At 46.2% G+C, this 23,990-nt stretch overlaps 1 protein-coding gene across 10 annotated transcripts in view; it reads right to left on the reverse strand.

Moving 5' to 3' along the window:
• The window catches only part of LOC135395130 (C2 domain-containing protein 5-like), a 28,388-nt gene extending 22,693 nt beyond the window's left edge, over positions 1-5,695 (reverse strand). For 3 of the 10 annotated variants that reach the window (XM_064626370.1, XM_064626365.1, XM_064626375.1), the window contains exons 1-2: positions 5,400-5,695; positions 3,318-3,404 (exon numbers count right to left, since the gene is read on the reverse strand). In XM_064626370.1, coding sequence (XP_064482440.1) covers positions 3,318-3,404; positions 5,400-5,516 — 204 coding nt within the window. In that variant the 5' untranslated portion in view covers positions 5,517-5,695. Of the gene's footprint in view, positions 1-3,317; positions 3,405-4,109; positions 4,382-4,842; positions 4,933-5,316 lie in introns of those variants that run through there. The other 7 variants (XM_064626366.1, XM_064626367.1, XM_064626373.1 and 4 more) reach the window with 6 other exon arrangements.
• Between the last annotated feature and the right edge of the window lie 18,295 nt (positions 5,696-23,990).

Genomic DNA, 23,990 nt, shown 5'->3' on the forward strand with positions numbered 1-23,990 from the left:
GTACATCTCTTCCAGAAGAACTCTGTAAGTGCCATGAGATCACACACACTACATCTTTTAATACATTGTTGCCATGTGATTGTGGTACAAGTAGTTTTGGGAATCATTTTTTTCAGTTCCAGGGTTTCTCCCGATGGAGCACGGGATTCTGGGATCGTGATAAAACCCAGACAGTGTGCATACACCTATTGGAGTTGGAAACCTGATGTTTCTTGAGTTCTTTTTTTTGTGTGTGTATATCCTCAGTGCTCTCCCTACATGTGAGTGAAACATTTGTCATAACATAATGCTCTTCATGCTTTTTTAACATACTACGGTGTTTTACAAAGAAACTGACAACGTCCTTTTTTGTCTTCTTCTCAAATTATTTGCAGTCATCAGCTATAGCATCCACTGGTTTATTCTGAACTCTCACCAAGAGTAAAACCAAGTTTACAAAACTGATTCATAGAACTATCAAAACCTGGCAAATGACAGGAAGTGAATGCCCCTAACTGCTTAACATTGAAGAAAGGGTTGGCTTTCGAAACTGGAGATAGTTTATTTGCCAAGCGAATGGTCTGCTTTGTATTTTCCTTTATTTCCTGTATTTACCTCCTGCACTTAGCGTCCAGTCCATCTCCAGCACATATAAGAAGTAAACTGCACGCTGGTTGAATCACCCGACTTTTGCAGGAAGTCGTTATACTTTGTCTGCTCATCGTGGAAATTAAACCAAACCCTCCAATCACCATGTAAGTGCTCAAACGTCAACATGACCTTCTTACACCATTTGCTCAAACGTTGTCTGCCTGCGTACTGCTGACGATGGCCCAATAAGGCCGAAACAGCTGTCCAGTACTGGCATGGCGACGTTTGAGCACTTGCAAACGCATGCTATACGTGCAGCCAAAGAGCTCCGGCTAATTTTTTCCCCTCCAATCACCAGTCTTTTTTTTGGCTGCTGTTAATGTGCATGACGCTACTAGGTCGGTTAATTGCCGATACTCCTTGAAAGAGCAAAGCAATGCATGAAGCTCCAGAACGTGTCACAGGAATCAATGACCGAAGCTGCACAAGCACTGTACAAGGGAAGAAATATGCGTACATTATTGTGCTTTGCTTGAGAGGCAGCTAAGGACAAAGAATCGTAGATAATTCATACCAGCGCTAGAAATTAAACAACCGGTACTTGCTTCACAGTTGTGCATTGTGATTGCACGAACAGTAGCCTTGCAGTATTTCATTAAAGTCCCGAAAAACTCCCAGGATTGCAGGACGTGGAAAAAAACAGGGATCTCGAACCCCAACACTTGGTACAACATTATGAAGCCCACAAGAGACTAGGACCACAATGTGAAACATCACTCGGAGAACTAGACGGTTCTGGTGGCACAGTGCGACGTATTTCAGACTTCCCAGCTGATTTCTAAATAATGAGTGGGGTGTCTTGCAGATGCAGTAAAACCTACGTATAATCTTGGTGCAACTAAACACACTGCACAACGATCGTATTTGCTTTGGATGTTAAAGTACGAGGCTGGATCAAGTATAAACGAGACTTTCATTATATTGTTTTTTAATTGCAATAAGAAATAAACCAAGTGCACATTATTTTTCCACATTATCTCCCAATGTGTTTCGGTGGCTTTTTTGTCCCCTCTTCATAAAAGGGTTGTGTCAGCAGCCAGTTGCGCACAAACTCCCTCCACTGTGTCGTCATTGTCAAATTGTTGTCCTCCCAGTGCTTGTTTGAGTGGCCCAAAAAGGTGAAAGTCACAAGGTCAGGGCTATTGGGAAGGTGTTCCGGTGGTCTCCAACCCCTTAATTTTGCATGTGTGACGGCTGCCGTGTGCGTTGTCATGCAGGAGAATCACTTGACGTGTTCGTTGCTCACACTTTTTGCTGCGATAAGCAAGTTTAACCTCACTCAAAAGCTCACAGTAATATGCGGCGTTGATGGTGTGACGATTGTGCAAGAAATCAATGTGCAAAATGCCGCGCTCGTCGCGAGAAACTGTTGCAAGCACCTTGCTAGCAACAGCCTGGCCTTGGCTTTAACAGGGGCTTTCGTTTTCAACCTCGTCACGGCCTTCCGCAAATTCCTTATGCCAGGCAAACACACGTGGCCTTGACTGTTTGATCTCCGAAATGTACTGCCAATCTGTGAGGAATATTGGTTGGTTTTACAACCTCACGAAAAAGAAACTTTATAACAGCACGTTGTGCAATCGACGGGTGTGCTCCTTTCTCAGACATCGTATGATGGACTACTAAGGAAATGTAACGAGACCGGTTGGCTTCTCACGTAACTACTGAGCCACCTACCTACCAATTCACACAACACACTCTACAACAAAAGTCTCATTTATATCTGATCCCCCCTCGTATGCATTATTTCTACGGAGGCCCGCATATAATGATGGAGCCCACCATTCAGAGTTGTTCATAACAACTTTGGCATTATGTCATTTATGTCATCTACTCTTTCCCACGAGTGCTAGGACACCACGCGGGTAAGCGCACCAACATTCCACACTAGTTGTGACACTTTCTTGTCTTGAGAAGTGATCTCTTTCTGCACTTGTGGTAGCTCGTTTAGAAAACTTTTGCCTGCCAACAGCCAGTCAATGTCCGAACTGAAGATATGCAAAGCCCGCAATCATCGATGAACATCACTGTGGAACAAAGGCCATGCCCACCATTCAGAAGTATGTCTTTTTCCAATTAACAGTTCCAACAATCCTGAACTTGAGTTTCAACGATTGGAATGCGTTTGTTGCATGTGTATTAACCAATGTGCCGTACTTGGCGTCCCTTCCCCCCAGCTTTCTTTGCTGTTGTGTAGAGGCTTTGCATTTTAATTTTATCTGTGATGAAGTGCCGAAAGCAAAGCCTTCAGCTGCACGATTTATATCTGTGGCACAAGCCTTTCTGGTATGGGCTCCTGAACAGAGGCGGCTTTACATTACCCTGTAATCAGTAATACAATGCTCAAATTTTGTCAAATATGTATTAGACGTATTGCCTTCATACCAAGAACAATTAAAAATATTGAGTATATTCCATGTTTTTACTGCATATTTCAAAGTTTCTCGTTGCATAGTTGTAGGCATATTACTCGAGTTTTTAGTGCATAGTATTTATCCGTTCTCTAGTGATGACCATCGTTAGGTACAATGAACCCTCCATTTTCACAAGTGTGGAAAGAGGCGGTTCTTGCCCACGCACCAGAACACACTAAGAATGGTGTGCTCCTTTTATTCAATGATAGACTGTCACTGTGTTTGTCTCGCCAGCAGCCACAAGGACGTAATCCAAAATTATGAATGCTTCACCTCAAAGCGAAACCAGTCAGAGTTCCACTGTGGGTTCAGGGATTTCCTGCAGATCTCAGTTTTGTGACACGTGCTTCCCAGCTTCACCTGCGACAGATCAACAGTCGTCTTCTCTGAACCAGTGTAAAGATTAACTAGTAATTTTGAGCACAACTAGAGATATGCCCCTCTACATCATACAAAAGCAAATCACAGAAAGAAAGGTCACCCCAAACTGGTCTTCAACTTAAACGACAGGACTATCTGTTCTTTCACTGCATGTCAGTGGACTGGTGCTTTCATTTGTGCATGTTGGTATCGTGACGATATTATCGTCATTTTTAACAACTCTTTTTTTTTTCTTCCAATGCTCTTGCAAACACTATTGTATCCTCTGCACCTGAGCTTACGTTTTCTCCCAAATATCCCACAACCGCCAAGCTGAAATTCCTTGACCTCAATCTTTCATCTCAAATTGGTCTTGGTAGTGACAGCACAAAAAAAAATTTTTTAACCTTTCTCTCATTCTAAACTTGTAAAATTTGGTGTCATTTCATCTTTACTCAAAGCTGCCACCTCTAAGAGATGTGCTTGTCACATTACTTTGTCTTTTTAGTTTTTGTAACAGATTGTCACAAGCTGGTTATGACTCAGTTAATCACATCCAGGGTCTCTTGCAAATCACTTGCAAAAAATAGGTTCTGTCACACCAAAGCTCATGAAAAGTCTTCAGGAAGTTGTACCAATATAGCCACTGCTTTCACAGTTTCCCAAGATTTTGGTATCAAAGTGATAGTATCCAATATTCTCTACCTAGTGTCTAGTTAGTGTCCAAGGACTTTGTAACCTGCTGAGAGAAGGACAGAAGTAGAAGAACTAAGAGGGAACTGTACACCCTCTTCAAGGTTTCTTGGGCATTCAGGGTTAGTCTAGCAAATGTTACACATTTCGATCGTATTGTAAAAATAGAAGACTGTCGACAACAGAGAGAGGGTGCAGACAAGCTGGTTCATGATGACAAGGATGCAACCCGAGGCAGGGAAATAAACAACAGACAAAAATTTTTGTCTGTTGTTTATTTCCCTGCCTCGGGTTGCATCCTTGTCATAGAAGACGGTGTTTCGCCCGGATGGTTTTCGTCATGTAGAAATCAAATTAAAAATCTAGCAAAATCTCGTCCCGTGCATTTTCGATGGCCTATCCCACAAAAACACCACAATTTTTTTCTTGTTTCTGCATCACATTACCACCACCTCACAGAGGCGGCGCTGCCTACTACAATGTGTAACTGGTGCACAAAGGGGGAAACAGCTGAGTGTGTCATCCTGAGATGTAGGGGTCTCAACCTGGCACCAATAGAGGGTGTCAAGCTGTGGGAAGCTCTCGGTTTTAATAATGGCCAGGGAGAGGTGGACGAAGACACGGTGGTAGTGACCAAATTTTGGATTCAACGAGTGATTGCGCAGAAAGAGAGATAATTAATAGTGATTTATTAAACACCATCCAATTACTTTATGAATTAACTAAATTGTAGCTCTATTATTACTTTGTTAGCAGGCTAGGAGGCGTATGCTACCGCTCGGGAAGGCCGTTATCCATATCCGTCCAACCTTCTTGTTCTGTATGTTGGCACCACCTGTGTTTAGTGAAATGAAAATGAAGCACACACAGGAAAAAAAACGGCGGCTTTTGAGTGAAATGGACTATAAGGATATTATATATATGGATATTGCTTGATTTTTAATTTTTCTTCTGCAGGATCCTAAGGCTCACAAAGAATTCCAACAAAGCTTCAAACAAATGGCTACCAGTCTGCAAAGTTTTGGGTTGGCTAAACCAACTCATTTATTTTTACGATGCGATCGAAATGTCTAAGTTCGCTAGAATAAGCCCTGCAGTTTATCGTTTTGTTGGAATAAATCGTTGCTCGTATGTGTGTTCGTGCTTCTTTGTTGTGGTGTTTTTCTGTTTTCTTCATAACCAGCTCAGAAATCGCTCTTGAATAAGAAGCTATGCTCACCCGAGCGTCTTGTAGCATTTGTTTGGAGCTAGAAATCTCGTATAAACACCAACGTTTCTCACAAAATCACCAACTACGCACACCTTCTTGTCACTTTGACTGTTCTTTACCTCTCCAAAGGCGTCGCAAGCCTCGCTTGCACGATCCATAATGGGAAGGTTCCTGGCTGCGAGCAATTTCACCCGCACTCTGCCTGGCATTTCGTTGCACAGTTTAGGCTGTACTTTAGTATAGTAATAGCACGGTCTCAGCAATAGCAACGATGCCGCGGCGGACGGATAGGCGTGGAATTAGCGTTTGGCGACGGATGGATGATGGATGGATTGTAGCGGCACCACTGGTGGGTCTCTTTGCAAAAAGGATTGGCGAGACCACTGATCTCTATGTATAAAGGCTGGATCGCGCATGGGAGAGGGGCTCGTGGGGGAGAGGCGTGCCTTCGGGCCGCCATGTTGGTGGGCCCTAAAGTGCTGTGTGTGCCCATAGAAAACAATGGGAGGCAACAGAGATTGTGAGTATTTATTGCGCTGCTAGCATTGATCGTTGTTTGTCATCACACAATTTTGTAAGGTGCCAGTATACTGATGTATCCTAACAGTGTTTCACAGGTGTCCTGCCGTTCGATTCTTAATTACGTTATGTTTTGCATTCCGAAACTAGACCGTCACTGCAGTGCAGCGCTGGGGATTGTACTACAGCACGTTTCCCAGCCAATATATTCCAGTACAAAATACGCACGATGCTGAGGTTCCAAAGACCCTTCCGTGTGACATGTCATATCCTACCGAACCGCTACGAAGACGCGCCTCGCCTGTTTGAAACGGCGGTTGGAGAATGTCGATGGCGATGAGGCAGACGTCGTTACGCTTCGGCTCGCGCTTGTTGGGAACTTCATTCTTGTTATATCACTCAACATACCTGACCGATCATTATAATTCCCGTGGAAAAGGTAAAATATGTTTTTTTTTCTCTTTCTCTTTTGTTTATTGACTATGGTGCGATACGTGATGAGTCGTTACAAATATGATTAGAAAACGTATGGATATGATGGCATAAAATCAATATTATTATTATGAGGAAAGAGTGAGATAAGTACCAGGCCTTCCTCTACATGCGAACGGCACGTGAACAAATTGGGTGCGCAGTATGTTGAGTAAAGACGCAACGACTTTTCCGTTCGTGATAAAAGTTGACAATATGTCGAAGGTACAATATAGAACCCACGCAAATATTTGCTGCGCAAATCTTTCGTTGAGTGGCTCTTGGAAAATCAACGTTGTTCTTTATGTTCACAATCCACCATTGACCAGGTACAGTTGAAATAGCGTTGATTCAGCACTATCTATCTATACATACAACATTGCTCAACATTAGACAACGTGCATTCTACGTTACACCAATAGTCGGTGTTGAACAGCAGCTTATTCTGTGAGAGCTTTTTATTTGTTCAGTTGTACATGTCTGAAGTGAGACGTGATTTATTTAAGGATAGTTTATAACCTTTTTATGCAAAAAATGAAATTGCCACGTCTGAGAATGCTGGAAATGGCTGTTATCGACACAATACATCCTTGTAAGGTAAAGAAATGTCATTGTTGTGATATTCGTAGTATATCCACAGAATATTCACTGGGGGATATTTGTGACGTCTCATGGTGGATATACAGCGGACGTTGTGAAGATACGCGTGACATCTGTGACGTGTGAGACCAATTTGGGAGGTCTGTGGGATATTGATGGTTTGCTGGGACTATTTTGGCTGATAATCAACAACAAAGCCTGGCTTCATGCAGAAAACTTCATCCATTCATCTGATTCTGAACGGTCTTGTTCTCCACTATATTTTGGAGGAAGGCCCGTTGCAAAAGATTTTGGCATGTGGAGGGCGATTTCGTTGAAAGCTGCGGTAATCGCGCGCGTCATCTAGGGTCCGGTATCGAAATCGAAACTACCGCTCGCTGCAGCAGACGGAGCAGACGACAGGGGGTGGCGCTCCTAGTCGCAATCGCATTCCTGGTACGATCTGAATTTAAAAGTTCACTTACATACTATGTTTAGTACGTGCTAGTATTCGTTTTTTTCACTGTTATGGACATGTGTTGACATACAAACACATGTTTCGCTTTGTTCCAGCTGTACAATCGTATCACGTGATTGTCGTCTGCCGGTTTTCACTCTCTTTGCAGACGACACCGAAAGTCGTTTCTCTGATTGTCATGTACGAATTTCCTCAGTGTTTTTAGTTATATTCTTGCTCAAATCAGTGCATACCTTCTTGCTTTACATCTCTGAAGAGTTTTTCGTCACCACATCTGCAAGACGTTGACGTAAGCTGTTATTCCTTCATTTGGTTTGCCGTTCCTATAACGAAGCGCAAATCCTTCCGTGTATTGTGGTAAGCTGTGTAGCTTATGTCAGATTATAGTTGTGCTTGGAAAAATATGTTTGGAACTACAAATGGGGCACGATACACCTGATCGTATAGCGATATGTTCAGTTGTGAAGTTGTGAATATCACGCGCGAGGATACGCTGGCTCTATCTATATTCTTCTACGTGATAGAGTGAGCCATGAGTCGTGCCAGTCCACAGATTCTATTACATCGTATTTGTGTTCTTCAGCCACATTATACGGCTTTTGTGTTGCGCTATTTGGTCAATTCCGCACCGTGCAACACGATTGGGAAACCGAATGCCGTCTGCGTGGGGAAACCAAGTTAATCCTTCTTTACATACAGCTTATTCTACTAAAATACATCTCAAGTTGTTAAGCGTATTTTTTTCTGTTTGTATTGGTCATTTCCACATCACAGAAGAGTTATTTTCTTGTTCTGTACTTTTGCCCACCCCAGTGTAATTTTCTTGCAGTCAGCTTTTGCTTTTTTACTATGCAACGTATATATGCACAAAAAAAGAAAAGAAAAGAAAAGGACGCGGAAATATATTGATATATATAAATTCTTTATCAAACGAAAAGCATAAACAGAACTGCAAATGTGTGTTCTGACCAGCGCAAGCCGTAGCAGACGACAAGGCTTGGCCAAGCCTTGTCGTCTGCCACGGCGCCACGGCTTTCGCTTTCGAAAGGGATGAGCTTAGCGTGCAGACGCTAAGCACATCTCTTTCGAAAGCTGTAGTTGACTTGGGAGAAAATGCTAGTGGTTTCATTTTTATTAACACGTGTAACATTTTACTGAAACTTTACTGAAGTTTTCAGAAGATATTTTTGCTCGTGACGCAGCATAGTTACGTCACGTGACTGTCGTCTGCTAGCATTTGTTTCTCATCGCAGACGACATGAAAGGAAGAGCAAAACACGAATGTCTTCGTCGCATTTGCGCTATGTTTCGCTAAAATCAGTGCACACTTCGTGATTTTGTGTTTCCGAAGACGATTTCATCACTGCGTGCGGAGATGATACAATGTAAGCTGAATGGCGGTAATTCATTATTTGCTTCCGGACTTCCTTCTTGCAGAGCGACTTTTACGCCTTTACTTTTGCCGTGCGCGGAATTTCTAACTGCTATTTTTCTTGGATACGTTTGCTAGTATTTTTTTTTTACGCGCTTTGGGTACACTCATTCCAAAATCCGCAGTGGTCTGTGTCTGATCGACAAGGGCAAGACAGAATAGATGTAGTTGTTGTAGGCAGGTTGAAATAACTGCCCTAGAGTGACTATAGAGACTGTTGTATGTGTGTCTCGCAATTTTCATTCGATTTCTACACTGAAATCTCGAGCGAAACAAAATGGGACTGAAAAAAATACGGAAATATATCGACAGATATAAATAATTTATCCAACGAAAAGCATAAACAGAACTGCAAATGCCCGTTCCGTAGCAGACGACAAGGCTTGGCTGCTCCAAGCTGCTATAGCACACGCTAAGCACATCTCCTTCGAAATTGTAGTTGACTTGGAAGAAAATGCTAGTGGTTTCATTTTTATTAACACGCGTAACGTTTTACTGAAACTTTACTGACGTTTTCAGGAAGATATTTTTGCTCGTGACGCAGCATAGTTACGTCACGTGACTGTCGTCTGCTAGCATTTGTTTCTCATCGCAGACGACATGAAAGGAAAGCAAAATACGAATGTCTTCGTCGCATTTGCGCTATGTTTCGCTAAAATCAGTGCACACTTCGTGATTTTGTGTTTCCGAAGACTATTTCATCACTGCGTGCGGAGATGATACATGCATGTAAGCTGAATGCCGGTAATTCATTATTTGCTTCCGGATTTCCTTCTTGCAGAGCGACTTCTTACTTTTACTTTTGCTGTGCGCGGAATTTCTAACTGCTAATTTTCTTGGATACATTTACTAGTATTTTTGGTACACGTTTTGGGTACGCTCATTCCAAAACACGCAGTGATCAGCGTCTGTCTGACAAGGGCAAGACAAAATAGATGTAGTTGCTATAGGCAGGTTGAAATAACTGCCCTAGAATGACTATAGAGACTGTTGTATGTGTGTCTCGCAAATTTTTATTCGATTTCTACACTGAAATCTCGAATGAAACAAAATGGGATAGAAAACAATTTCTGCGCCGTGGTGAAAAATATATGCGTTCGCACTGCGGACCATCCTATGAAGTGGTCCGCAATGGCATAAAGGTTTAATTTGCGGGCGACCTCTTTGTGGCGAGCGCTACATGCTTCAGTCGGGCTTTGGACATTGTTGATCTCAAATATGTTTTGATGCGACGGAGGCAGGAGAACGATCTTTATGACGACACGACGTCAGTGGAATGGTTAGTTTGATTTTTAAGAGTTCTGTCAATTCCGATATAAGGTCTCTCTTATATGGCTGTCGACATCCCCCCGAGAAGTGTCCTATAACATATCACAGCAATGTTTTCAAGGGCACGACGCAACGCTGCGTAGCAATATATCGATCGCCATGTCCCGGTGTAACTCAAGACGTCCAGCATCAAAATATGCACAGTAGAATTTAGAGATGAAAGTGATGGTGATTGTCATCCAAACACTCGATAGTACAATCGATGGTTCAGATGACTACTCATTTAAGTATCGGCTCGTTACATCACTCTCAAAAATGACCTTCACCGCATACCACACTCCTAGCCAATCATCACCTCGAATAATATCGTTATCTGCCCTGATTTGTTGAGAACGGGAGGCGTACGCCTTTTTTGTGACAATTATGAACAGCATAAGTGTCACAAGAAATGCGTACGCATCCCGTTTTTAACAAACCAGGGCAGATAACGGTATCATTCGAGATCATGGTTGGCTAGAAGCGTGCTACGCGGTGAAGTTCATTTCTAACAGTACAGCTCAAACGTCCGAGGTCGGTGGCTGGGCCATCAGGCATTTCGACGAAATTGTTTTGTGGCGTTCCACTTCACGCGCACAACGCAATTGCAAAATATTTCGGTCCGAAAGATAACCGCTTCTCCGCTAGGTGTCTCAAAAAACTTCCGCGCAGTGCGCGAAACCTCACTCTATGTGCGCGGCTCTTGCGTGCCAATCCTTCAACGGATCGGGAACATTTTAGAGGGATGTGCTTGGAGAAGTGTGTGTCTATTTGCGAGCGGGTTTCTAGCGATTTTGAACATAAAACAGCAGAGAAGAACGACTGCCAATGTTGCACAAAACCTGCAATATTGATTATTTTTTAATGACACGTTAGGTATTACGTATCGATTTTTTTTTTCATTCAATCCCCACAATGTGTACATTACCTAAAAAAAATGTCAAGCCCCTAGGTATAGCCATTTTTTAAATGGAAAATCCGAAGTCCGAAGTTTCAGTTTTTTTCGCAAAAATGCATAAGTAGAGACGACAAAAAAAAGCAAACTGCAGGACGGTCTACACTCTTTAAAATGAACATCACCGCATAGCACGCTCCTAGCCAACCATAAATGGTATCGTTATCTGCCCTGATTTGTTGAAAACTGTAGGCGTATGCCTTTTTTGTGACAATTATGAACAGCATAAGTGTCACAAAAAAGGCGTACGCCTCCCGTTTTCAACAAATCAGGGCAGATAACGATATCATTCGAGATTATGGTTGGCTAGGAGCGTGCTATGCGGCGAAGTTCATTTTTAAGAGTGTAGTGCCTCTAGTTTGCAGAAATAAAATATATCGAGGGTGTTTTTCCTTGTTAGGAACATACAATTTTTTGAAGTAGAGCGGTGTAGTATCTATGCCGCACGTGAGGTTTCTGGGTCCCGGGCCGCCTACGCCCCCAGCATACTACCCGACCTACGGCGCCTTCACCCCTGTGTTCCGTGTTAGAGCACCGCACGGGCCCGGGCTTACCCGAAAGCCCGAGCCCGATCCGGCCCACGGGCCGGGCCGGGCTAGAGTTTTAGTCACCGGGTCCGAGCCGGGTACGGGATTGAACACGCTGGCCGGTCGGGCTTGTATGCGAGCAAATTCAACGGGACTGGACAGCTGAATTTTGATGTCACTTTCTTTTTCCATTGGTTATGGGATATCATGGTATTCTCATCTAGAACTATCACCTTTTTATACAGGGTGCGTCACGTAACGAGCCATTTGTCCTTGTAAAAAAAGAAAAAAAGAAAAGGCTCAACAGAAAAATATGGGGTAAGCGGTTGCCTTCCACCACCACTCAATTTGACACCTACTAAAAATAATTTCGACGACTAATAATTGAAATGAATCGAATTTTTTAATTGAACTCGGAAATTTCCCTAGTCAATGTAACGTTTTTCTTGCTCAGTCCGATAGACCGTGGTTGAATTAGCCAAACTCACCGCAAAATACGATTCGTAGTACGGTGGTTATGTCCAGAAAAGTTGTCCGAAAATTGAGGTTTAGTTGCGCATCTTTCAGCTGGCAAAGGCGCAAATAAAAACCTCAGTTTTCGGACGACTTTCCCGCATATAACAGCCGTACAATACGTAACGTATTTTGCAGTGGGATTGGTTAATTCAACCACGGTCTATCTCATTTAGCAGGAAAAACGTTACATTGGCTAGACAAATTTCCGAGTTCAGTTCAAAAAAGTCAATTCATTTATATTAGAGGTCGTTGAAAGTAATTTTAGTAGGTGGAAAATTCAATGGCCGGAAGGTAGCCGCTTGCCCATATTTTTCTGTTGAGCCGTTTTCTTACAAGGGTCAAATCACACGTTGCGTGACCAACCCTGTATGTGATCATGATTATTACGTGTAATGAGTCTGCTAGATTTCGCACGTGCACTCACACACATTTGGGGACAATTGGTGTGGCGGGCGTGCTGAGTGTCCGGCACGAGGGTCAGTTAGGTTAGGTGTTCTGACATATTTCGTTCGCGGGAGAGTACGAGAAAGGGGAACTAGCACCGGTGCGTGCGCAATAGAGTGGAGATGAGTCTCTCTTGAACCGCAAGGTACAAACATATCGCCCACGCGCCGTTCCGCGCTGCCTTCCCAAGCAAAAGCAAGCAAGCAAGCACCAAGCACAGAGCGACTTGCCGGCAGAGAAACACAGCCGTTCCGTTCGAGTGTACCTCATCACTCTCCCTACCAGTTAGCTGCGTCCTTTTCCTCCCTGGGCTTTGCTCTTTAGTAAATGTAAATAGAAACACGCGTCTCCGGGCCTCGAGAACACATAGAGCAGAGGCGGGCAGGGACGGGGCCTCAGCATCGAAACAGTTGGGTATGGGCCGGGAAAGGACTGGAAATCTAGACGATGTCGGGCCCGGACCGGGTGCGGGCCGTAACAGCCCGGCCTGGGCCCTGCACGGGCCTGAAAATTAGGCCTGTGCAGTTCTCTATTCCATGTTAAGCTGGGTTACAGTAACACGGCGCTGTGCAGAGCTTGCCACATCCTAGCTACAATCCTTCATATCATCGAAGACTGTGAGCGGTACACGTGTGAACGCTGGGTGTTACGATGCCAACTTGAGCTCCTTTCCATTTCTTTATAAGAATATTTCCCCCAAAGTACTTGACCCATGGAGTTCCCCTCTGCATCAGTGTCGGGCTGTTCGCTCTATTTTTGCTTTCATGCAAGCCACTGGACGTCTGGATGTGCTCTAAACAGAACTCCGACCTGTCGTCGCTTCGCGTTCATCATAATTCATCCTCTCATGTTAACCGCTGTGAAGTTGGGTAGGGTCCTGTTGCTACCTTGGGGTAACATCCCATGCATGTCATCATAACTTCTTCCTCATTTATTGTTGTTGTTGTTCTTCTTCTCATACTACGATTTCTTTCAAGGAATAGTTGCTGCCCCGGACCAATGGACAAGACAAGGTGGAAATAAGGGTCTCACCTCCACCACAGAGACAGCCGGGAGCTTCACCCACAGCACAACGGAATACCTACACCAAAGCGAACTACTGGCGGAGCTGCGCCACTGGTGTCATTGGTGTATTTGTTGTTAGGACTGTAGATTACTTTTAGAAAGCCAGCCAGCCAGCCAGCCATGTGCATACATGTGACTGTTACTTTGTTGCATGATTTTCTGCGTTGCTCGGTTTCCCACTGATTGCTTGTAAGTTTCTTTCAAGGAATAGTTGCTGCCCCGGACCAATGGACAAGACAAGGTGGAAATAAGGGTCTCACCTCCACCACAGAGACAGCCGGGAGCTTCACCCACAGCACAACGGAATACCTACACCAAAGCGAACTACTGGCGGAGCTGCGCCACTGGTGTCATTGGTGTATTTGTTGTTAGGACTGTAGATTACTTTTAGAAAGCCAGCCAGCCAGCCATGTGCATACATGTGACTGTTACTGTGTTGCTTGGTTTCCCACTGATTGCTTGTAAGTTTCTTTCAAGGAATAGTTGCTGCCCCGGACCAATGGACAAGACAAGGTGGAAATAAGGGTCTCACCTCCACCACAGAGACAGCCGGGAGCTTCACCCACAGCACAACGGAATACCTACACCAAAGCGAACTACTGGCGGAGCTGCGCCACTGGTGTCATTGGTGTATTTGTTGTTAGGACTGTAGATTACTTTTAGAAAGCCAGCCAGCCATGTGCATACATGTGACTGTTACTTTGTTGCATGATTTTCTGCGTTGCTCGGTTTCCCACTGATTGCTTGTAAGTTTCTTTCAAGGAATAGTTGCTGCCCCGGACCAATGGACAAGACAAGGTGGAAATAAGGGTCTCACCTCCACCACAGAGACAGCCGGAGCTTCACCCACAGCACAACGGAATACCTACACCAAAGCGAACTACTGGCGGAGCTGCGCCACTGGTGTCATTGGTGTATTTGTTGTTAGGACTGTAGATTACTTTTAGAAAGCCAGCCAGCCATGTGCATACATGTGACTGTTACTTTGTTGCATGATTTTCTGCGTTGCTCGGTTTCCCACTGATTGCTTGTAAGTTTCTTTCAAGGAATAGTTGCTGCCCCGGACCAATGGACAAGACAAGGTGGAAATAAGGGTCTCACCTCCACCACAGAGACAGCCGGGAGCTTCACCCACAGCACAACGGAATACCTACACCAAAGCGAACTACTGGCGGAGCTGCGCCACTGGTGTCATTGGTGTATTTGTTGTTAGGACTGTAGATTACTTTTAGAAAGCCAGCCAGCCAGCCATGTGCATACATGTGACTGTTACTGTGTTTGCTTGGTTTCCCACTGATTGCTTGTAAGTTTCTTTCAAGGAATAGTTGCTGCCCCGGACCAATGGACAAGACAAGGTGGAAATAAGGGTCTCACCTCCACCACAGAGACAGCCGGGAGCTTCACCCACAGCACAACGGAATACCTACACCAAAGCGAACTACTGGCGGAGCTGCGCCACTGGTGTCATTGGTGTATTTGTTGTTAGGACTGTAGATTACTTTTAGAAAGCCAGCCAGCCAGCCAGCCATGTGCATACATGTGACTGTTACTTTGTTGCATGATTTTCTGCGTTGCTCGGTTTCCCACTGATTGCTTGTAAGTTTCTTTCAAGGAATAGTTGCTGCCCCGGACCAATGGACAAGACAAGGTGGAAATAAGGGTCTCACCTCCACCACAGAGACAGCCGGGAGCTTCACCCACAGCACAACGGAATACCTACACCAAAGCGAACTACTGGCGGAGCTGCGCCACTGGTGTCATTGGTGTATTTGTTGTTAGGACTGTAGATTACTTTTAGAAAGCCAGCCAGCCAGCCATGTGCATACATGTGACTGTTACTTTGTTGCATGATTTTCTGCGTTGCTCGGTTTCCCACTGATTGCTTGTAAGTTTCTTTCAAGGAATAGTTGCTGCCCCGGACCAATGGACAAGACAAGGTGGAAATAAGGGTCTCACCTCCACCACAGAGACAGCCGGGAGCTTCACCCACAGCACAACGGAATACCTACACCAAAGCGAACTACTGGCGGAGCTGCGCCACTGGTGTCATTGGTGTATTTGTTGTTAGGACTGTAGATTACTTTTAGAAAGCCAGCCAGCCCCATGTGCATACATGTGACTGTTACTTTGTTGCATGATTTTCTGCGTTGCTCGGTTCCCACTGATTGCTTGTAAGTTTCTTTCAAGGAATAGTTGCTGCCCCGGACCAATGGACAAGACAAGGTGGAAATAAGGGTCTCACCTCCACCACAGAGACAGCCGGGAGCTTCACCCACAGCACAACGGAATACCTACACCAAAGCGAACTACTGGCGGAGCTGCGCCACTGGTGTCATTGGTGTATTTGTTGTTAGGACTGTAGATTACTTTTAGAAAGCCAGCCAGCCATGTGCATACATGTGACTGTTACTTTGTTGCATGATTTTCTGCGTTGCTCGGTTTCCCACTGATTGCTTGTAAGTTTCTTTCAAGGAATAGTTGCTGCCCCGGACCAATGGACAAGACAAGGTGGAAATAAGGGTCTCACCTCCACCACAGAGACAGCCGGGAGCTTCACCCACAGCACAACGGAATACCTACACCAAAGCGAACTACTGGCGGAGCTGCGCCACTGGTGTCATTGGTGTATTTGTTGTTAGGACTGTAGATTACTTTTAGAAAGCCAGCCAGCCATGTGCATACATGTGACTGTTACTTTGTTGCATGATTTTCTGCGTTGCTCGGTTTCCCACTGATTGCTTGTAAGTTTCTTTCAAGGAATAGTTGCTGCCCCGGACCAATGGACAAGACAAGGTGGAAATAAGGGTCTCACCTCCACCACAGAGACAGCCGGGAGCTTCACCCACAGCACAACGGAATACCTACACCAAAGCGAACTACTGGCGGAGCTGCGCCACTGGTGTCATTGGTGTATTTGTTGTTAGGACTGTAGATTACTTTTAGAAAGCCAGCCAGCCAGCCATGTGCATACATGTGACTGTTACTGTGTTGCTTGGTTTCCCACTGATTGCTTGTAAGTTTCTTTCAAGGAATAGTTGCTGCCCCGGACCAATGGACAAGACAAGGTGGAAATAAGGGTCTCACCTCCACCACAGAGACAGCCGGGAGCTTCACCCACAGCACAACGGAATACCTACACCAAAGCGAACTACTGGCGGAGCTGCGCCACTGGTGTCATTGGTGTATTTGTTGTTAGGACTGTAGATTACTTTTAGAAAGCCAGCCAGCCAGCCATGTGCATACATGTGACTGTTACTGTGTTGGTTTCCCACTGATTGCTTGTAAGTTTCTTTCAAGGAATAGTTGCTGCCCCGGACCAATGGACAAGACAAGGTGGAAATAAGGGTCTCACCTCCACCACAGAGACAGCCGGGAGCTTCACCCACAGCACAACGGAATACCTACACCAAAGCGAACTACTGGCGGAGCTGCGCCACTGGTGTCATTGGTGTATTTGTTGTTAGGACTGTAGATTACTTTTAGAAAGCCAGCCAGCCAGCCATGTGCATACATGTGACTGTTACTGTGTTGCTTGGTTTCCCACTGATTGCTTGTAAGTTTCTTTCAAGGAATAGTTGCTGCCCCGGACCAATGGACAAGACAAGGTGGAAATAAGGGTCTCACCTCCACCACAGAGACAGCCGGGAGCTTCACCCACAGCACAACGGAATACCTACACCAAAGCGAACTACTGGCGGAGCTGCGCCACTGGTTGTCATTGGTGTATTTGTTGTTAGGACTGTAGATTACTTTTAGAAAGCCAGCCAGCCAGCCATGTGCATACATGTGACTGTTACTGTGTTGCTTGGTTTCCCACTGATTGCTTGTAAGTTTCTTTCAAGGAATAGTTGCTGCCCCGGACCAATGGACAAGACAAGGTGGAAATAAGGGTCTCACCTCCACCACAGAGACAGCCGGGAGCTTCACCCACAGCACAACGGAATACCTACACCAAAGCGAACTACTGGCGGAGCTGCGCCACTGGTGTCATTGGTGTATTTGTTGTTAGGACTGTAGATTACTTTTAGAAAGCCAGCCAGCCAGCCATGGTGCATACATGTGACTGTTACTGTGTTGCTTGGTTTCCCACTGATTGCTTGTAAGTTTCTTTCAAGGAATAGTTGCTGCCCCCGGACCAATGGACAAGACAAGGTGGAAATAAGGGTCTCACCTCCACCACAGAGACAGCCGGGAGCTTCACCCACAGCACAACGGAATACCTACACCAAAGCGAACTACTGGCGGAGCTGCGCCACTGGTGTCATTGGTGTATTTGTTGTTAGGACTGTAGATTACTTTTAGAAGCAGCAGCCAGCCAGCCATGTGCATACATGTGACTGTTACTGTGTTGCTTGGTTTCCCACTGATTGCTTGTAAGTTTCTTTCAAGGAATAGTTGCTGCCCCGGACCAATGGACAAGACAAGGTGGAAATAAGGGTCTCACCCTCCACCACAGAGACAGCCGGGAGCTTCACCCACAGCACAACGGAATACCTACACCAAAGCGAACTACTGGCGGAGCTGCGCCACTGGTGTCATTGGTGTATTTGTTGTTAGGACTGTAGATTACTTTTAGAAAGCCAGCAGCCAGCCAGCCATGTGCATACATGTGACTGTTACTGTGTTGCTTGTTTCCCACTGATTGCTTGTAAGTTTCTTTCAAGGAATAGTTGCTGCCCCGGACCAATGGACAAGACAAGGTGGAAATAAGGGTCTCACCTCCACCACAGAGACAGCCGGGAGCTTCACCCACAGCACAACGGAATACCTACACCAAAGCGAACTACTGGCGGAGCTGCGCCACTGGTGTCATTGGTGTATTTGTTGTTAGGACTGTAGATTACTTTTAGAAAGCCAGCCAGCCAGCCAGCCAGCCATGTGCATACATGTGACTGTTACTGTGTTGCTTGGTTTCCCACTGATTGCTTGTAAGTTTCTTTCAAGGAATAGTTGCTGCCCCGGACCAATGGACAAGACAAGGTGGAAATAAGGGTCTCACCTCCACCACAGAGACAGCCGGGAGCTTCAACCCCACAGCACAACGGAATACCTACACCAAAGCGAACTACTGGCGGAGCTGCGCCACTGGTGTCATTGGTGTATTTGTTGTTAGGACTGTAGATTACTTTTAGAAAGCCAGCCAGCCAGCCAGCCACCATGTGCATACATGTGACTGTTACTGTGTTGCTTGGTTTCCCACTGATTGCTTGTAAGTTTCTTTCAAGGAATAGTTGCTGCCCCGGACCAATGGACAAGACAAGGTGGAAATAAGGGTCTCACCTCCACCACAGAGACAGCCGGGAGCTTCACCCACAGCACAACGGAATACCTACACCAAAGCGAACTACTGGCGGAGCTGCGCCACTGGTGTCATTGGTGTATTTGTTGTTAGGACTGTAGATTACTTTTAGAAAGCCAGCCAGCCAGCCAGCCATGTGCATACATGTGACTGTTACTGTGTTGCTTGGTTTCCCACTGATTGCTTGTAAGTTTCTTTCAAGGAATAGTTGCTGCCCCGGACCAATGGACAAGACAAGGTGGAAATAAGGGTCTCACCTCCACCACAGAGACAGCCGGGAGCTTCACCCACAGCACAACGGAATACCTACACCAAAGCGAACTACTGGCGGAGCTGCGCCACTGGTGTCATTGCTGTATTTGTTGTTAGGACTGTAGATTACTTTTAGAAAGCCAGCCAGCCAGCCAGCCATGTGCATACATGTGACTGTTACTGTGTTGCTTGGTTTCCCACTGATTGCTTGTAAGTTTCTTTCAAGGAATAGTTGCTGCCCCGGACCAATGGACAAGACAAGGTGGAAATAAGGGTCTCACCTCCACCACAGAGACAGCCGGGAGCTTCACCCACAGCACAACGGAATACCTACACCAAAGCGAACTACTGGCGGAGCTGCGCCACTGGTGTCATTGCTGTATTTGTTGTTAGGACTGTAGATTACTTTTAGAAAGCCAGCCAGCCAGCCAGCCAGCCATGTGCATACATGTGACTGTTACTGTGTTGCTTGGTTTCCCACTGATTGCTTGTAAGTTTCTTTCAAGGAATAGTTGCTGCCCCGGACCAATGGACAAGACAAGGTGGAAATAAGGGTCTCACCTCCACCACAGAGACAGCCGGGAGCTTCACCCACAGCACAACGGAATACCTACACCAAAGCGAACTACTGGCGGAGCTGCGCCACTGGTGTCATTGGTGTATTTGTTGTTAGGACTGTAGATTACTTTTAGAAAGCCAGCCAGCCAGCCAGCCATGTGCATACATGTGACTGTTACTGTGTTGCTTGGTTTCCCACTGATTGCTTGTAAGTTTCTTTCAAGGAATAGTTGCTGCCCCGGACCAATGGACAAGACAAGGTGGAAATAAGGGTCTCACCTCCACCACAGAGACAGCCGGGGAGCTTCACCCACAGCACAACGGAATACCTACCACCAAAGCGAACTACTGGCGGAGCTGCGCCACTGGTGTCATTGCTGTATTTGTTGTTAGGACTGTAGATTACTTTTAGAAAGCCAGCCAGCCAGCCAGCCAGCCATGTGCATACATGTGACTGTTACTGTGTTGCTTGGTTCCCACTGATTGCTTGTAAGTTTCTTTCAAGGAATAGTTGCTGCCCCGGACCAATGGACAAGACAAGGTGGAAATAAGGGTCTCACCTCCACCACAGAGACAGCCGGGAGCTTCACCCACAGCACAACGGAATACCTACACCAAAGCGAACTACTGGCGGAGCTGCGCCACTGGTGTCATTGCTGTATTTGTTGTTAGGACTGTAGATTACTTTTAGAAAGCCAGCCAGCCAGCAGCCAGCCATGTGCATACATGTGACTGTTACTGTGTTGCTTGGTTTCCCACTGATTGCTTGTAAGTTTCTTTCAAGGAATAGTTGCTGCCCCGGACCAATGGACAAGACAAGGTGGAAATAAGGGTCTCACCTCCACCACAGAGACAGCCGGGAGCTTCACCCACAGCACAACGGAATACCTACACCAAAGCGAACTACTGGCGGAGCTGCGCCACTGGTGTCATTGGTGTATTTGTTGTTAGGACTGTAGATTACTTTTAGAAAGCCAGCCAGCCAGCCAGCCAGCCATGTGCATACATGTGACTGTTACTGTGTTGCTTGGTTTCCCACTGATTGCTTGTAAGTTTTCTTTCAAGGAATAGTTGCTGCCCCGGACCAATGGACAAGACAAGGTGGAAATAAGGGTCTCACCTCCACCACAGAGACAGCCGGGAGCTTCACCCACAGCACAACGGAATACCTACACCAAAGCGAACTACTGGCGGAGCTGCGCCACTGGTGTCATTGGTGTATTTGTTGTTAGGACTGTAGATTACTTTTAGAAAGCCAGCCAGCCAGCCAGCCAGCCATGTGCATACATGTGACTGTTACTGTGTTGCTTGGTTTCCCACTGATTGCTTGTAAGTTTCTTTCAAGGAATAGTTGCTGCCCCGGACCAATGGACAAGACAAGGTGGAAATAAGGGTCTCACCTCCACCACAGAGACAGCCGGGAGCTTCACCCACAGCACAACGGAATACCTACACCAAAGCGAACTACTGGCGGAGCTGCGCCACTGGTGTCATTGGCTGTATTTGTTGTTAGGACTGTAGATTACTTTTAGAAAGCCAGCCAGCCAGCCAGCCAGCCATGTGCATACATGTGACTGTTACTGTGTTGCTTGGTTTCCCACTGATTGCTTGTAAGTTTCTTTCAAGGAATAGTTGCTGCCCCGGACCAATGGACAAGACAAGGTGGAAATAAGGGTCTCACCTCCACCACAGAGACAGCCGGGAGCTTCACCCACAGCACAACGGAATACCTACACCAAAGCGAACTACTGGCGGAGCTGCGCCACTGGTGTCATTGCTGTATTTGTTGTTAGGACTGTAGATTACTTTTAGAAAGCCAGCCAGCCAGCCAGCCAGCCATGTGCATACATGTGACTGTTACTGTGTTGCTTGGTTTCCCACTGATTGCTTGTAAGTTTCTTTCAAGGAATAGTTGCTGCCCCGGACCAATGGACAAGACAAGGTGGAAATAAGGGTCTCACCTCACCACAGAGACAGCCGGGAGCTTCACCCACAGCACAACGGAATACCTACACCAAAGCGAACTACTGGCGGAGCTGCGCCACTGGTGTCATTGGCTGTATTTGTTGTTAGGACTGTAGATTACTTTTAGAAAGCCAGCCAGCCAGCCAGCCATCCATGTGCATACATGTGACTGTTACTGTGTTGCTTGGTTTCCCACTGATTGCTTGTAAGTTTCTTTCAAGGAATAGTTGCTGCCCCGGACCAATGGACAAGACAAGGTGGAAATAAGGGTCTCACCTCCACCACAGAGACAGCCGGGAGCTTCACCCACAGCACAACGGAATACCTACACCAAAGCGAACTACTGGCGGAGCTGCGCCACTGGTGTCATTGGTGTATTTGTTGTTAGGACTGTAGATTACTTTTAGAAAGCCAGCCAGCCAGCCAGCCATGTGCATACATGTGACTGTTACTGTGTTGCTTGGTTTCCCACTGATTGCTTGTAAGTTTCTTTCAAGGAATAGTTGCTGCCCCGGACCAATGGACAAGACAAGGTGGAAATAAGGGTCTCACCTCCACCACAGAGACAGCCGGGAGCTTCACCCACAGCACAACGGAATACCTACACCAAAGCGAACTACTGGCGGAGCTGCGCCACTGGTGTCATTGGCTGTATTTGTTGTTAGGACTGTAGATTACTTTTAGAAAGCCAGCCAGCCAGCCAGCCAGCCATGTGCATACATGTGACTGTTACTGTGTTGCTTGGTTTCCCACTGATTGCTTGTAAGTTTCTTTCAAGGAATAGTTGCTGCCCCGGACCAATGGACAAGACAAGGTGGAAATAAGGGTCTCACCTCCACCACAGAGACAGCCGGGAGCTTCACCCACAGCACAACGGAATACCTACACCAAAGCGAACTACTGGCGGAGCTGCGCCACTGGTGTCATTGGTGTATTTGTTGTTAGGACTGTAGATTACTTTTAGAAAGCCCCAGCCAGCCAGCCAGCCATGTGCATACATGTGACTGTTACTGTGTTGCTTGGTTTCCCACTGATTGCTTGTAAGTTTCTTTCAAGGAATAGTTGCTGCCCCGGACCAATGGACAAGACAAGGTGGAAATAAGGGTCTCACCTCCACCACAGAGACAGCCGGGAGCTTCACCCACAGCACAACGGAATACCTACACCAAAGCGAACTACTGGCGGAGCTGCGCCACTGGTGTCATTGGTGTATTTGTTGTTAGGACTGTAGATTACTTTTAGAAAGCCAGCCAGCCAGCCATGTGCATACATGTGACTGTTACTGTGTTGCTTGGTTTCCCACTGATTGCTTGTAAGTTTCTTTCAAGGAATAGTTGCTGCCCCGGACCAATGGACAAGACAAGGTGGAAATAAGGGTCTCACCTCCACCACAGAGACAGCCGGGAGCTTCACCCACAGCACAACGGAATACCTACACCAAAGCGAACTACTGGCGGAGCTGCGCCACTGGTGTCATTGGCTGTATTTGTTGTTAGGACTGTAGATTACTTTTAGAAAGCCAGCCAGCCAGCCAGCCAGCCATGTGCATACATGTGACTGTTACTGTGTTGCTTGGTTTCCCACTGATTGCTTGTAAGTTTCTTTCAAGGAATAGTTGCTGCCCCGGACCAATGGACAAGACAAGGTGGAAATAAGGGTCTCACCTCCACCACAGAGACAGCCGGGAGCTTCACCCACAGCACAACGGAATACCTACACCAAAGCGAACTACTGGCGGAGCTGCGCCACTGGTGTCATTGGCTGTATTTGTTGTTAGGACTGTAGATTACTTTTAGAAAGCCAGCCAGCAGCCAGCCAGCCATGTGCATACATGTGACTGTTACTGTGTTGCTTGGTTTCCCACTGATTGCTTGTAAGTTTCTTTCAAGGAATAGTTGCTGCCCCGGACCAATGGACAAGACAAGGTGGAAATAAGGGTCTCACCTCCACCACAGAGACAGCCGGGAGCTTCACCCACAGCACAACGGAATACCTACACCAAAGCGAACTACTGGCGGAGCTGCGCCACTGGTGTCATTGCTGTATTTGTTGTTAGGACTGTAGATTACTTTTAGAAAGCCAGCCAGCCAGCCATGTGCATACATGTGACTGTTACTGTGTTGCTTGGTTTCCACTGATTGCTTGTAAGTTTCTTTCAAGGAATAGTTGCTGCCCCGGACCAATGGACAAGACAAGGTGGAAATAAGGGTCTCACCTCCACCACAGAGACAGCCGGGAGCTTCACCCACAGCACAACGGAATACCTACACCAAAGCGAACTACTGGCGGAGCTGCGCCACTGGTGTCATTGGTGTATT

This window comes from Ornithodoros turicata, chromosome 5 (genome assembly GCF_037126465.1).
Source record: "Ornithodoros turicata isolate Travis chromosome 5, ASM3712646v1, whole genome shotgun sequence".
Lineage (NCBI taxonomy): Eukaryota > Metazoa > Arthropoda > Arachnida > Ixodida > Argasidae > Ornithodoros > Ornithodoros turicata.